The sequence below is a fragment of the Sciurus vulgaris genome (genome assembly GCF_902686455.1).
Source record: "Sciurus vulgaris genome assembly, chromosome: 10".
Lineage (NCBI taxonomy): Eukaryota > Metazoa > Chordata > Mammalia > Rodentia > Sciuridae > Sciurus > Sciurus vulgaris.
In genome coordinates this window covers 81,313,636-81,329,555 of record NC_136470.1, presented here as the reverse complement: position 1 = coordinate 81,329,555, position 15,920 = coordinate 81,313,636, and the positions used below count along the sequence as shown (strand labels likewise).

Sequence of the window (15,920 nt, the reverse complement as noted above, 5' to 3'; positions counted from 1 at the left end):
AGAAGAGTCATTCCACCAAGCCAGAAATTACCCTGAAGGACAAACTCCAAACAAAGATGGTAGTCCCATTAGCAGAATCAGAAAGACTAACTGTGGTGTGAGTGTGTCTCTCAAAGGTTCAGGTGTTGGAGACTTACTCTCAAGTGTGGCAGTGTGAGAGGTAGTAGGATCAGTAAGAGGTGGAGCCTAGTGGGAGGGCACTGGAGATGCATCCCTGGAAAGGCATTACCATAGTTCTCATGGGCCCCCAATTAGTTCCCTGAGGAGGTGTTGTTAGAAAAGAGTACGAATTGGGCTGGGGAGATAGCTCAGTTAGTAGAGTGCTTGCCTTGCAAGCGTAAGGCCCTGGGTTCAGTCCCCAGCACCGAAGGAAAAAAAAAAAAAAAAAAGAGCAGGAATGGCCCATCCTAGCTCTCTGGCTTCCCAGCTCACCATGGGATGCCTCTCATACATGCTCCTACCACAAGATCATTCTCCATGTGACACAGCCTAGGAGGCCCTCATCAGGACTGAGCAGATGTTGGTGCCATACTCTTTACATGTCCAAACTGTGAGCTAAATAAACGTATTTTCTTGACTGATTACACAGCCCTAAGTATTTCATTATAGCAACAGAAAATAGACTAATACAGAACTCTAACTCAAGAAACCAGAGTAACCCAGAAAATGCAGCTCATTAACCCTTTAAAGAAGGGAATTTTTTGGAAATACCAGGAAAAGCATGATTTCAAGACAAACTTCCTTCTTGGCCCTGGTTCTCTCATGACCTATAGGTAGTCACAGAATAGACAGACTGCTTGGAAAACCAGAGTTGCAGAATGTGGAGGCGACCCAGCCATCACGCTGCCAAATCCTGCCCTGAACAAAAGCTACCAAGATAATGGCCTAGGACCTGCCAGGAAAAGATAGGTGAGGCCAAGAGGCGATCAGAAATTCTACTTTCCTTAGGGAAAGTGAATCTCCAACCTCTCACAGGGAAGCCTACAAGAGGACTACAGAGGGTACCTGGGTTTCTCTCAACACAACTCCTTTTTTTCTAGGAGTCAGAACTTCTGGACCATCTCCTCATATACCACCTCCTTTCCTCTCATGGTCATGCTCCCGTTGCAAAAATCCACCACAGTCCTCCTTTGATGCCATAAAGCATGACAGCCATACAGCTTTAAGGTACTCCATCATGGGAACTTGGATTTCCTTAGAATTTGAGATTACCTTTATTTTCCAGCATTTTTTGTTAACTTCTCACACATGGATCAATCTTCTCTAACCTGGCCCTCTTTAGGTGATTCTGGACTGCTGGCCTTTCTGGAACATAGCATCACACGTAGAATGGCTATTATGTGGGCAGCACAGCTACAGCTCACTGTGTGAAAATGGAACCAACACCTATCCCACCCAGGCAATCTGAATATAAGCAGCTATGTTTGATACTTATTTCAATTTTTCTTCCAGTTCTTAATTATTTGGGGAGTATAGTCTGATTTGAAGGCACAGTAAAGGTGATCTGGCTTATCTTTTGAAGTCCCCAAATTAAAATACAACATTTAAGTCACTGATGCAAAAGAAAAAAATTCTCTTCTGGAAATTTTCTTTTTTTTTTTTTTTTTTTATGATAACTTCTATAAGCTTACAGTCTTTCTCTCATGAATCTCTTTCACACTTCATTTCAACCCCCTTTTTGACCTTAGTTTTTAAAAGTCTAAAACACTGCAACAGACCAGACTTAATTCCTAATCCCTCAAGGGAAAAAAATAGGCAGAAAATGGGGGGAATAGAAACAGAGACTGATATTTTAGATAGAGATGTCTTTTTTAGCACATTATAGGTAATTTAACCAAGGCATATATTTTTGGGGAACATCCAAAGCAGCACATAGGAAAGTGGATTTTATCCTTCCTAAGAAGCTGGAAGCAGATTCATGTTCACGTTCCCAGTCATGGGTGTTTCTCCTGAAAGAGGAGCACTATCATTAATAGCTTTCCAAGCTAAAAGGGTCCTTAGATAGTCACCTAATTTTCAAACAAGGAAAATGAAGGGCTATTTCCAGTACTGGAACAATGAAAAGAAAACGAGATTAGGAAAAAACAAACCTAAATCCAAATCTAGAATCTATTTCTAACTAGTCCCATGAAACTGGAGGCCCCCAGCTTGTAGGGACTCAGAGATACTGACTTCAGAATCCCTCTTTCTCTGTGGCCTGCTCAATGAGTTGCTATGTCATTTGCTCACAGCAACAGAAGAACTGCAGTGACACAGGCAATATGCAAGGCACTGAGAATCTCTCGCTGACCAGAGCACAGGTCCTATTCTTAGGAACTCGAACTTTGATTAGGAAGATGAGGCACATAAACATATACACATGATGAAGCTCAGTTTGAGGACCAGAAAAGATTCGACAATGAGCAAAAGGACACACTTATGTTGTCCTTCATATGTTGAAATCCTAAACCCACAAGGTGATGGTTTTAGGTTACAGGGCATTTGGGAGGCCATCAGGCAATGATGGCAGAGCCCTCATGAATGAGATAAGCATCCTTTAAAAGAGACCCCAGGGAGCTGTGTTGCCCTTCTGCCAATTGAAAAAGCAGCAAGAAGACTGCCATCTATGAACTAGAAAACATCTTTCCCCGACACCAAATCTAGAACTTGGACTTTGTTTCCTAAACTCTAGATCCATGAGATATAAATGGCTGTTGTTTGGGTCACCATTCTATGGTATTTTGTTATAGCAGCTTGAATGAACTAAGACAGAGGGATCATCAATAAAATTAAAATAAGTATTCCCAATTTCCAGGCATCCAAAATAAGTTCATAAAGTCATTAAACACTAAATTATTTTTGGTTTAAGTGCCACAAGGTATGAAAGGAAGGAATTTGAACAAGTTAGTGGTTCTTAGCCAAGATCACATATTAGAACACCTAGGAAGTTAAAAAAAAAAAAAAAGAATGGGTGATGCCTGGACCCAGAATAAACACATTTAATCATTTTCTGGGTGTGTGGCATTAGAATTTTTTTAAAACCCCCAGTTGAGTTCCTCTTGCACTTATTGCTAAGAATCACTGGCTAGCTGATAGAAGCTCTAAACTCTAACTTATTGCTCTTGATTTGATCCTGGTCCATGTTATTTTTCTCTTCTAGGAAATCAAGTTTGGTCTTAGGTCTTGGAACTCTTTGTTGCAACCCCTGTAATACCATTTAAAAAGAACCATATATACTTAAACTCCAACAAGGAAGCATTAATGTCACTAACATTAAAAGTAGGGAGCCTGGGGGCTGTAAATACTACAAACTAATCAAACGACTAACAACAGGCTAACAAATAAGGAGAACATTACAAAAGTCTATCTTTCTAATGTCATCTGACCATGCAAAGACCAGTGAAACCTGGTCCAAACTCATCTATGAAATCCATCTAACTACCACACTTAGGAAATCCATTTCAAAATGTGGAGATTTAGGACAGAAGTCTGTAAGGTGCCAAACATTTTATTTCAATTTTAAAAGACTAAGAAAGTTTAGCATTTTCTACTGTCTATAATATTTGTGCCTGCCTGACACATATTTGCTTTAGGATTGTTCTTGCAAGGTAATAGCTCCTGAATGATGGAGGAGGGTGATCATTCTAAAGGGTTCCTTCAGAGCTCAAGAGTTCAAAGCTCATATATAGTTCAAAGCTATCCTTATACCAATGGGTATTAAGGATCTTCAGCATATTGTAAAACTACACAACAAATAATATGCAGTTGCTTGCCTTAGCATTCCATAGTGCTTTATAGTTCAGCAATTATGTTGTTTGAGCCATGTGGACTGTGCTTTCTCCTCACAGTTCCTCTATCCCATCAAAGGCAGGGTTCACTCTTGAATTGTTCAGCCAGGGATCACCCAGGCACCTTCTTCTCTTGACCCACAATCTGCCTCTCATTAGTTTTGCTGTTCCTGCTCTACCCAGTCTCTTTCATGTCCATGGCCACCCTCTTATCTGTGTCAACATCACCCAGCTTAGACCAGCAGTTTTCAAACTGTTCAGTTACAGAAGCTGTTTACACTTGTAGAAATTATTGAATATTCCCAGAGAGCTCCTGTTTATGTGGCTTAGAGCTCTAAATATTTGCTGCATTTAGAAATTACAACAAAATTTTTCAAATATTTATCCATTAAAAATAACAATAATAAACCCATTAGAAGTTAGTGTAGGGCTGGGGATATAGCTCAGTTGGTAGAGTGTTTTCCTGGCATGCACAAGGCCCTGGGTTCAATCCCAGGCACCACACACACACAAAAAAAAAAAAAAAAAAAGAAGAAGAAGAAGAAGAAGAAGTTAGTGTAAACAGCATGTTCTAATAATACATACCTATACCTTTCCAATAAAATTCCAATAAAACTTAAGGAAAAGACTACTTTATAAACACGTTTACAAATCTCTTTAAAACATCTGGCTTAGAGAAGTCGGCTGAATTCTCAAACTCCCATATTCCACCTCTTGTTCTATATGGTTGTATTTGAAGGTATACAAAGAAAACTCAGTGGACACTCATGACACAATGAGTGATACAAGGGAAAATAACTAGTATTATTATGAAATATTTTAATGAAAATAGTTCTGACATTGTAGGCCCACTGAGATTTTCAAGGTGCTTCCAGGGCCTTTGATCACATCTTGACAACTGCTGGCCCAGACTCACATCTTAGCCTCCTCCTTCCTGTTCCCTTGCTTCCACATTGGCTTCCTTGCAATCCATTCTCTTCTCCAAAACCAGAGTGCCCACTTAAAAACACAAATCACATTCTATCACCTCCCACTACTGTCCTGCTTTGGATCCTGGATAAAAACACAAAATCCTTCCTCGGTCTTTCCAGGCCCAGCACACCTCGGCCTGCACCATGCTTGCTGGCAACACCTGTGCCCTCTTCTGGTTCTCTCCGCCCACTCTCTTTCAGCTTCTCCTAAAACACTCATGTCCACATCACACAAGCTGTTCTCCTCTGCCTTGGATGCTCTTCCATCACTCTTTGTCTCATCCTTTGGAACTCTGCTCAAAGGAATCTTCCTCAGAGAGGCATTTCTTGACCAAATACTGGACACAATATCTTCATTTTACAAATTAGAAAACAGACTCAAAGAGATTGAGAAACTTGCCTAATTTCTGTACAAATACTATATCCAGAATTCAAATTGTGATTCCACTCCAAATTCCACATATTTACTGTTTTCTACATTGTCACTTATATGGTAACTTTAAAAAAAAAAAAGGACTAAATAATCCCAGAAGGCTTCCCTGAATATGGCATTAACCTCTTTACATTCAAAAACAGTTGAAGCAATTATTCATTTATTTATTTTTGGTGGTACTAGGAATTGAACCCAAGGATGCTCTACCATTGAGCTAATATCCCCAGCCCTTATTATTTTTTATTTTGACACAAAGTCTCACTATGTTACCCAGGCTGGCCTGAAACTTGCCATCCTCCTTCCCCAATCTCCCGAATTGCTGGGGTTACAGTGTGCTTCACCATGCCCTGCTCAATTGTTTGTTTACAGGCTGAAAGTCTGCCCCATTGGGCCCAGTCTCCTGATGGACCCTTATGTGCCCCAAGAGGCACCCCTACCTAGATGTCTCTGAGGCTTCTGACAAGCAGAAGGTATATCCCAGCCAAGAGTCAGAACCAGCATATAGCACAGTCATGGCAAACTTTATTTGTAGTGGTCTGAACCTCCCTATCAGCTTTTCCACCTAACTCCTCCTCCCTGGGGGCTCTAGACCACAAACAAAGCAAAGAAAGCAAGCAATCGGGTTTAACATTCCTTGCACGCTTCATGAGTTTCCTCCCCACAATAATTTTGCAACGTCAAATCAAATTAAATTATTCAGATTCAGGGCTTCTTAGATCAAAGTGATGGAAGGCAAGGACAGATAAACTACAGTGAGGGAATTGGGGGCCACATGACTACTTAGTCACTTTCTGATTCCATGAACCTGAACAAGTCTCTTCTGGCACTTTGAGGGTTGGTTTACTCAATTCTAAGATGGGGCTAAGTGGGTTGCTAAAAAGAATAAAAGACATAAAAAATTATGAAGAAACTATGAATCCTGAAGTCATGCCATTAGATAAAATCCCAAAAGTTCTAAAATAAGTGTGTCCCCTGTATCTAACAAGGCTGTTTTTGAGAGCCTGCATAAAATCCATAATAATTCTAGAAGAAAAAGTCAATAGCAAATATACTTCAAGATGAAGCACTCAAAGAATAGATAAGAAAAAATGTGTCACTATCAACAAATTTTCCAAACCAAGTCAACACTGTAATATCCACATACAAATAGTTATCACCAAGAATAAGAGCAATGTAATGCCAAAAGAGTAAGCCCTGAACTTTTCTGAAATACAGTTATAGGAGACAACCCTTTAGTTTCTAAAGATCTTCTAAAAATGTTCCCTTCTTTCTCAAATACAGAGACTGCCTCATTTCCTGCAAATTGTTTTTCTAATTCTGTTCAAGGATATCAACTTCATTAAAACTTTAAAGACTTAATCCTGAGTTATGGCTTGATGAGATCTCTGTGGGATGAAAGAAATCAAGAGATCACAGTACCTGCTATTTTAAAATGTTCTTACAATGGAAATAAAATTTGTTGATGAGAATGCACTGCTGCAGAGAAAATTGGGTTTAAAGGAAAAAGAAAACATGCAAAATATCAGTTTAAACCCTAGGGTGAGTTTCTGAAAAGAAAAGCTGTTTTGTTTTGTTTTACTCAATCATTAAGCCAAATATCATTTAATTAGGGTGATTTTTATATTTCAGACATGAGTCATACTTTTAAAAGAGAAAATACAAAGTACTTACAATATATGTAAAATATCACCTGTCATAAAAATTTAGCTTTGATAGAGCAATTGACCAAAAGTATACAATTTATAAAAATATAATTTATATTCCGTTGATCATGTGATTAAGCATTCTTTCACCTCTCTTGTCATCTTTCTTCTTGAAGACTCTATTTTCTATGTCTTCTTCCACTATATGAAAGGAAATCTCTGCTAGTAAAATGTTGAATGGGGATACTGTTAAATACCATACATCTACCAAAACAAGTTGGAAGAACACCAAAATGTTACAAATTACAATTTTTATAACAGAAAAAGAAACTCAGAAAAATAAGACAAATGAAAATTGACAAAATTTGGTAAAATTGCAATCACTTCTTTGATTTATTTTATCACTGATAAATTTATATCACATTATTTTTTTAAAGGGAAGGGCATGCAAAATAAAATACTTGTATTATGAAAAATATCTAATGCTTTTGGGGTAAGGGATTTTTCCTAAGGATGATTTTGTTTAATATTCCGGCTTAAGGGAAGAAACTAAATTACATAGAAAATCAATTAAACCACCAAAATCACTTAAAATACTCCAATTTTTGGTTCATTTAGCTACTCTGTACTTTTTAGAGAAAGTCTCATTTGAAAAGCGAAAGCATGACACTGGATGACCTCCAAAGATCATGGCCACTCAGACATTGAGAGATTCTGTAAGCACTTCCCTTTCTTGATAATGAACACTACCCACTAGCTGCAGTAACTCTAAATTAAAACATATCATTTTGGCGTCAGTCATTTGTGCATGTGCTTCTCTTCAAAATATAACAAATGTTAAAATGAATAACCCACGTAATTCATATGGCTGTGCTAAAAGCCTAGACACAACTAACCAAGTGGCAGCCACATTTTAGCAAATATTCTAACAAGCCTGGTTAATCAGATACTTCACACACATGCAAAGAATGACTCAAATAAGGAGCATAAGACTGTGCCTCTCTTTATTAGAAAGTGTACAAGAGAGCTTTTGCCTTTGTCATCTGTGAGGTATATACCCTTCTCTACACCATTTTTTTTCTAATTATAATATGTTATTGATAATGATAAAAGTAGTACCAAGCCCTAATGGTAAAAAGTAAACAAATAAATAAATAAAATAAAATTATTTCCATCCTTTGACAAAGGACACTCACCTCTTCTTCAAACTACTTTTTTTCTGTGTTATGTTGCAAAGAAGACAGGGAGAGGAAATCTAATGAATGTAGTTCTAGTCCTAATTTTGCCACAATCTATATGTGTAACCTTAGAGAAACTATAACCTTGCTCCAGCTTTAGGATCTCTCATCTACACAGGTCAGGATTTTGTTGCACAATCCCAGGGTGCAACATTAGATTCTACTCCAGGGATGGCATTCACAAAGCATCTTATACCCGCTGTGGCCCTGGAACTATGTGATGTGAGGTCCTAACCTGCCACTTTCCACATTTTCATATTGTGGTTCTATGATTTTAACATCTGGCCCCTGAACCATGATACTCTCAGGATTCATTGTGTTTATAAAGTTTCAACATTATCCTCTCAGCAAGAAAAGAGATTAAGAGATACTCATTGTGTCAGCCCTGAGATGAGAAATACAAGCATGGCCTTTCCCATTAAATACTTGGCTTAGCCTCACTGCCTCAGCCGCACTCTCCTAGAAAGTCTGTGAAATGTGTGTCTTGGTGTCAGAAATTCACAGTGGAAATTCAGGACAAGTTATTTCATGTCACCACTTCACCATCTTTGACTCAGTTTGTAGTATGCAAGGGTATGGCTTAGAAGGGCTAGTGATTTCAAGAATAATTCAAATATTAAGTGACTACAATGTCAAAGTGCTTATAAAACAGATTCCCTCAAATAGCTCTTCTTTTTGGTGTTTAAAACTTCCTCCTAATCCACTAAAGAATCTGCTGTGGAATTGAGATGTGGAAGGTGCTATCTCTCTATAAATAGGCTCAGCCCATACTATGTGAATCATGGTTGCTGACAGCAGATCAACAGATTAATTGGTTGGCTTCCTTAGTAAGGGTAATAGCACACTATCATCTTCCCCAAAAGCTTTACCACATGTCACACTCCCGCTCCTCTAAGCTAAGCTTCAGAACGAACCCCAGCCTGTGGTGTACAAATGCATTTGTGCTGTCCTTACACTAAGAAAATCTCAACAGTTCCTGTCATCTCTGTGCAAGATTGTTACTATGACACTTTAGGTAAAGAAGTCACTGGTCAGGAGCTTTCCTGCCAAATAGATGAAAAAGAGAAGCAGATTAAATAAACACTGAAGAAAATGACAAACTCAGAAATTCTCTATTTTTGAATGAGATACTAGGGAAAGGGCCACAGGAAGCAACACACACACTGTCCTGCCTTCCCATGCAAAATTAAGCCTTGCAAATTGCTCATTTGCAAATCAGTTTCGGCAAAGATCAAATAAGTTTATCTTATCCATTCACAAATACAATCCACCTGTCATTCTTATTACCTTGTTTTTAGCTGAGGAGGTGGAGTAGGATCAACTTATGAACTTAATTATCCCAACTAGAGTGCAACAATGTACTAGAAATAGAGATCTAAGAGTCACATTAAATTCACAACCTTTAAGTTCCTTGTACACCATATAATCCCTAAGAGAAGGCTTCCAAACTAACCCTGTGTAACAAAACAGGGGATTTTATTTTCCCCTTAATATGAACCATTGACTGTACAGTGATAACTTCAACTTCTGCATAAATCTTCACTTTATAAAATGTACATAACATATCAATTAGAAGTAAAATAACAGAGACTTTAGTAGCTCCTGCCTTGGGTTCGTTATATTTTTGTTTGCTCCTGACATTTATTACTCTATTGCCATCCCAGAATTAAAAAAAAAAAATAATGAGCCCACTGATGAAGTGACTGATGTCATGAACCCAGTGGAAAATAAAACAAGGTGACCTCCTCACAAGACTTCATCCCAAATTTTTAAGCTAATTCTAAGCCCGACTTAAATGTAGCTCATGTGTTTCTTTCCACAACCTAAGAGAACACCAGGGTCAGAATTGCTAAGGAGCTAACCTAAACTAGTCAACTGATCACAGAACTGGCTCTCTTTCCACACAGTATTCATTTTCAGTTCTCCACACCAAAGGTAGAACATCTGCATCTTGCAATTGACTCTGCAGCCACACCCAGGATCAATGGTTTGATGGAAGTCAAATCTTGACAATCTGTTTTCCTTCTCTGATGCTGGGATTCTGAACTAGCTTGGGCTGGGAACTGTCACACTGAAATTAGAGGTATCCAATTTCCCTTTGCAGTAATATATCAAAGAATAATCATTTGCGTTTAGGACTGCAGAAGAAAATCCTCTTCAGAAAGGTTATGCTATGAAAATCTCTAATAAGTCTGAGGTTTTCCTTACACTTCCTGAGACCAAACTGTGGGTGTCAACTTGTTCACCTAATGTCTCAAAAGTTTAAGTGTGCAGAGGATGGCAATAGGACAGAAAAGTTTATAAGCAGAGCCTTTGGAGACCATCAAAGTGGCTGGACGAAGGGAATAGGAAAAGGAGGACAGTGTGAAAGGAAAATGAAGGAATAGTTAGAAAAATGAGAATAAATTTAAGTTTATCTGGTGTCTACTGAATGTCTATCACGTGTTGTTATTAGAGATATAGGGAAGAGCTTGATTTATCTTTAGGTGATCAAGACGAAGAACAGGTAGTTCATAGATGGACGGATGGCTGGATGGATGGGAGATAAGAGTGACAAAATGTTTGAAAGGATGGATGAACTGATGAATGGATGGATGCCCTCAAAGACTCTACAAACTATTTGGGATTAGCATATGTACATATGTGACTCTCATTCTAGTCAAACTGTGTATTGATCAAAGCATAAAGTGTGTTCCTGTATATGGGACAAGAAGCTATTAACTGACAAGACAGTGGTTGAAAGGGAGATATCTGGAAATTAGCGGAAAGGCCACAATGGAAGGGATCCTGGTTCCTCTCCATGAGCTGGCGATCCAGGTGTTTTAAGGAAGGGGGAGAGGGGTGTCGGCCTCTGGGGAGCCCACTGTCCGGGCTTCTACTGACCTGGTCTCCGCCTCACGGGCCTCTTGCGGCCGCTGCAGAAGCGCACTTTGCTGAACACCCCGAGGACGTGCCTCTCGCACAGGGAGCGCCCGTCTTTGCTGGGGCTGGAGCGGCGCTTGGAGGCCGACACCCGGTCGCTGTTGGACTCCCTCGCCTGCCGCTTCTGCCGGATCAAGGAACTGGCTATCGCCGCAGCCATAGCAGCTCAGCGCGGGCCCCAGGCCCTAGGCTCCACGGCGCCCTCGGAATCGCGCTCCGCCGGGGCGAGGGCAGGACCTCGGCGGTTAGGAGGGATAGGACAGGAGCGGGGAGGCAGTGCTAATATTTGAGGAGGCTGCAGTACAGAAAACCCTGCGCTCACAAGGTTAGTCAGAGTCTGGGCAGTGGCAAAAAATGTGTGAAGATCCAGATGTAAACTTCCCCAACCGCTGGCGGCGGGGGCGGGGCGGTCCCAGGCCTTCCTGCGAAGTAGACGTGTGCACCCCAAACTTGCACCCCAAGATGATCCGCGTCCAAGGGGTAGTAGTGAGTTTGGTCACACTGCGTTCAGGGTACCAAGTGGAAGGGGCTAAAGGATGTCCGAAATAGCAAGCCGTGCCCCTGTTAGGGAGGCGCAATCGTCGTAAGGTGTCCAAAGTATATCTACACATACACACATAGAAAACCCGGTTACAAAGCAGCTTCTGGACCGAGGAGGGTAGCGTGCCCCCGGTAGAAAATACTAAAAAGTGAATAAAACGTTCCTTTAGAAAACAAGCCACCAACCGCAAGAGAGGAGAGGAAGGCAGCAATTTAACTCCCTGCGGCCCGCAGTTCTGGAGATTAGGAGGTCCGTCCCGGCTTGGTGAGGTCTACGGAATGCATCGCACCGGCTGCAGTTCTCCAGGGGCTGGCCGCCCGAGTTCTGGAATTCCAAGAGGCGCCAAGTGGGAGCGGTTTGCCAGAGTCAGGGTAGGGGCGCGGGGCGGGGGCAGCTGTTTCCAGCTGCGGTGAGCGCGACTCTCCTCCAGCAGCACTGCAAAGAGAGCGGGAGACGAGGGGGGCGGGGGGAGGGAGGGAGATCCTCGAGGGCCACGCACCCTCGGGGAGAAACCCGCGAGAGGCGATGCGCGGGGTCCCAAGAGCGGGCGCTCTTTCTCTTTCCGCTTGCTTTCCGGCACGAGACGGGCACAGTTGGTGATTATTTAGGGAATCCTAAATCTGGAATGACTCAGTAGTTTAAATAAGCCCCCTCAAAAGGCAGCGATGCCGAAGGTGTCCTCTCCAGCTCGGCGCCCACACGCCTTTAACTGGAGCTCCCCGCCATGGTCCGCCCGGGGCCGCCGCACCGAGCAGGTCTCCGCACAGGCTCAGAGGGAGCGAGGGAGGGAGGGAAGGAGGGGGCGCCCTGGCGGGCTCGGGATCAGGTCATCGCCGCGCTGCCCGGACCCCCCAGGCGTTAGCGCCCCGGCAGTCGGCAGCTCACAGGCAGCAGATCAGATGGGGATTACCCGCCCGACGCGAGGCCGATCACTCAATCCCGCGCCGCCCATCCCGGCCGAGGAAGGAAGTGACCAGCGCGCAGCGAACACCCGCGAGTCTGCTCGGGTGGGGCGGGGGCTGGCTGAGGGCGACGTAGGCTCGCGGCGGCTGCGGCTCCGGATCGGAGCTGCCCACCATGGTCTGGCGCCGGGGGCGCAAGCGGGGTCCCTAGGCCGCCCCAGGCGACAGCGGGAGATGACCAGGCGCGGTACCCGGGCTCTTGGTGCCAGACGCGGACTCAGGTGACAAGACCAGGAGGCAGGTACTGGCGGACGCCAACTCGCCCAACTTGCTGCGCGGGTGGCCGCGCAGAGCCGTGGATTTGCTGGGCGCCCCCCACCGCCGCCTCCTCAGGCCCGGAAGGGGGCGCTCAGGGCGGAGTCCCATTCATGGAACTGAGGCTCTGAGCGCGCCGAGCCGCACTGGCTCCCGAGCGCCGCTGCTGGCTCTCTTGGCTGGAGCGCTAGCTCCGCAGGAAACTCCAGGCAGAGGCGACAGCCACCAAAACGGCGGGTGGGACGGGGACCCGCAGGCAGTCGGAGTCCCTCCTGCACCAGAAGATTAGGAGAGCGTCCAGATGGGCCCGAGTGGGGGTGTCGGGCTCCGGGAGCGCAGGAAAGCTCAGCGCTCTCGGATCCTGCTCCCTCTCCTCGCGCCCTGGGCTCCCAGACTCCCTTCTTCCTCCCTCCCTTCAACCCTCTCCCTCCTCTGTCTTCTGTCTCTCCCCTTTTCTCCTCTCTACGCAATCCTACGTGATTGAGGTTTGGATGAGAAATTCTCAGAGGCAGAACGAAGGAACTGCAGCTCGGGTCTGCTCTGTCCGGTCCCTCCCCCACGAGAAGAACACATCCACCGAGGGGTTGAAGGACCTTGCTCAAGGAAAGGGTTTAGGGTGGAGGAGTTCTCTCCAATAAATTGGAGCACATAGCATTCTCTGTTTAGGAAGGAATGAAATGGGCACTGGGGAAAGTAGCAATGGTCTCTTGGGCTCTCAATGTTGGGCCCCACCTCCATTCAGCTCATTTTGGAACAAAGAGTGCTTCTGCCTCCCTAGTTCCTGCCTTCTTAAGTTCCCTCTGGATAGCTACAAAGCAGGCTTATTCCCTAAAAAGAAAGACCAAGTGAGCAAACTGCACTGGCAGTGAATGGAGGTGGAGTGGAGGAGTGACCTGGGCAAAAGCAGTCAATAGTCAGCTTTTGGAGTGCAACCAGATCTCCAGAAGTGTTGTGATTACAGCTGATGTTAGAGAAGCAGAGGAGTCATCCAAGTTAAAATAGAGCAAGAGAGATTTTGGAAATGCAAAAGAAATAGTAACCTTTCATTCATGCTAAGGTCTGGGAGTGATTTTTAGTTATATTTACAATTTCTCTTCAACTTGTCTTCAAATACCACTAATATCTCCTCCTCACAAACTCTTCTCTAAACATCAAGGAGAGTTCTAAAGGATTAAATGGGTAGTATGGGCACCGGAAGTTATTGAAAATGGAGCCCCAGAAGCTCTCTAGATATGGAAACAAACTTGTGGGCCTAGCAGATTCCCTTGGGCAATGAGAAGGACTGAGGTCTGTGAGGTTATTCAGACCAAGCGCAAGCCTAACAACCCAACAGTAACTTGGGTCTGGGTCCTGGACCTTCCAAACTGCCAAAACAGAGGTTGACAGATAGTGGTTAATAGATCATATAGCTGGAAGGAAAATTAAACAGGTAAGACACCCTGAGGAAGGGGAGCCTCAGCTGTCAATCAGGAGCACATATCCCCTGTAGCGGTTCAGTGTGGCTGAATGAGGATGATGGATTCCTTCTTGGAAGCTTAACAATACAGAACAAGATAGGGAAAAAAGACATACACACACCTCTGCTCCAACAGTGAAGCTGAATGCATTTTCAAAAGTGTTCCTGGTTGGAACAAGAGGAATTGCTTAAAATCAATTGGTAACACTGTCAATTAGGGAAATGTTCACATTCCAGAAATAAAATTACAGATTTTCCTTAGCTACTAGAAGATTTCTCTCATTATTGAGCAAGACAGGCACAGATAGTACTGTTTGGCTTTGGGGGCTCCCCTGCCTTTTGCAAGTCAACACCAGGACAGATAAAGGTCATCTAAGGCGAGTACGCAGAGAACTAAGCAAGAGGGAGGTTTATAATGAGGGTTTGAGGAAATCATTGCTAAACTCGGAGTCTCTTTTTTATCCTCAAAATGGGGATAATCATTCCCATCTACCTCACAGAATTGAATATGCACATGTAAGCATTTTGAAAACTGGAAAATGCCAGATGAGTAAAAGAGATGATGACAGTGTTTATCATTTTTTTAAGAAAATGCATGAGATTCACCTGAGATGCTTGTTTAAAATATAGATTCCTGCCAGCCTCTCAAAATATGAAACAAAACTACACGGTTGGAGCCTAAACCTAAGTTCTTAAGTTCTCCAGGTATCAAAGTTTGAGAGTCTAATATATGTATATATGGTTTGATGTATACATACACACACACACACACACACACACACACACACACCTACATACACATATGTATGTATACATCTGGCACATTTCCCAAATATTGCAGTTCAGTACCCTAAAATGTTTGAAGCCCTGGAAAGAGTAGGTACATTCTCAAATCTCTGTGCATTGCTCTTTTCTACAGGCTTGTGAAAAATGAGAATGTTTTGATACAGAAGAGAGGCATGGGAGAGGAGTGGAAAAGGCAAGACATGGAAAAGCAGATAACAGTTGTTGTTTGAAGTTCTCTCTGTCTCGACATGACAATATCGAGTTAAGCATTTACAGAACAAAACAAAAACATTCAATGTCAGTTTTCTGAAACTGACATTATTTATGTCTCTGGATCTCTTTTAAAAGAATGTGGTGAATATGGTGTTTTGGATCCAATGAGACAACAAGGACTTGACTCTTTCCCTTGCACTCCTGTAGCTCTTATCGGAGTGCTTTTTAGTTGTGTAGTCCTTTAAACCAACGGTCAGCATCATTTACTCCATCTCCTCAGTGAAATGAAAGGTAAGCATAGAGAAATCTGGAAAATTACCTCGGACCTATGTACATGGCTGTTGAACTCAGAAGCAATCCTTGATATTTTTATTGATTAATTCTACCCCTACCACTAAATCTCATAAGCCTTCCTCCAGGTTATAGGACATTTCCATAATATTTGTATTTGGGGATAAGGGAAGGAATTAAATCAACTTACTGGTTATTTTCAATAAATAAGCAGGTAGTTTAAAGGATGCTATCTCAGGGATATTAGTATCTTGCTTTTTATACTCTCTTTCTTTGAACAATTGAAGAATTTCCCTTTCCAATTTTGAAGACACCATGAGTGGAAAAAATTGATTACTCTGGAGAATGTTGCGAGATATTCATCAAAAGGATGCTTATAGTTTTATTTATATTTCTGACTTCCAGTCAAACAAATACAACATGACAGTCTTAATCATCTCCA

The 15,920-nt window shown here is 42.6% G+C and overlaps 1 protein-coding gene across 3 annotated transcripts in view; it reads right to left on the bottom strand.

Annotated features, from left to right (window-relative positions):
• Positions 1–15,920, bottom strand: part of FGF12 (fibroblast growth factor 12) — a 526,942-nt gene that overhangs the window by 228,703 nt on the left and 282,319 nt on the right. Inside the window, exon 1 of one of the 3 annotated variants that reach the window (XM_079155938.1) lies at positions 10,936–11,168. The exons of the other annotated variants lie outside the window; for them this stretch is intronic. Coding sequence (XP_079012064.1) covers positions 10,936–11,134 — 199 coding nt within the window. The 5' untranslated portion in view covers positions 11,135–11,168. Of the gene's footprint in view, positions 1–10,935; positions 11,169–15,920 lie in introns of those variants that run through there. 3 annotated transcript variants of the gene reach the window in all.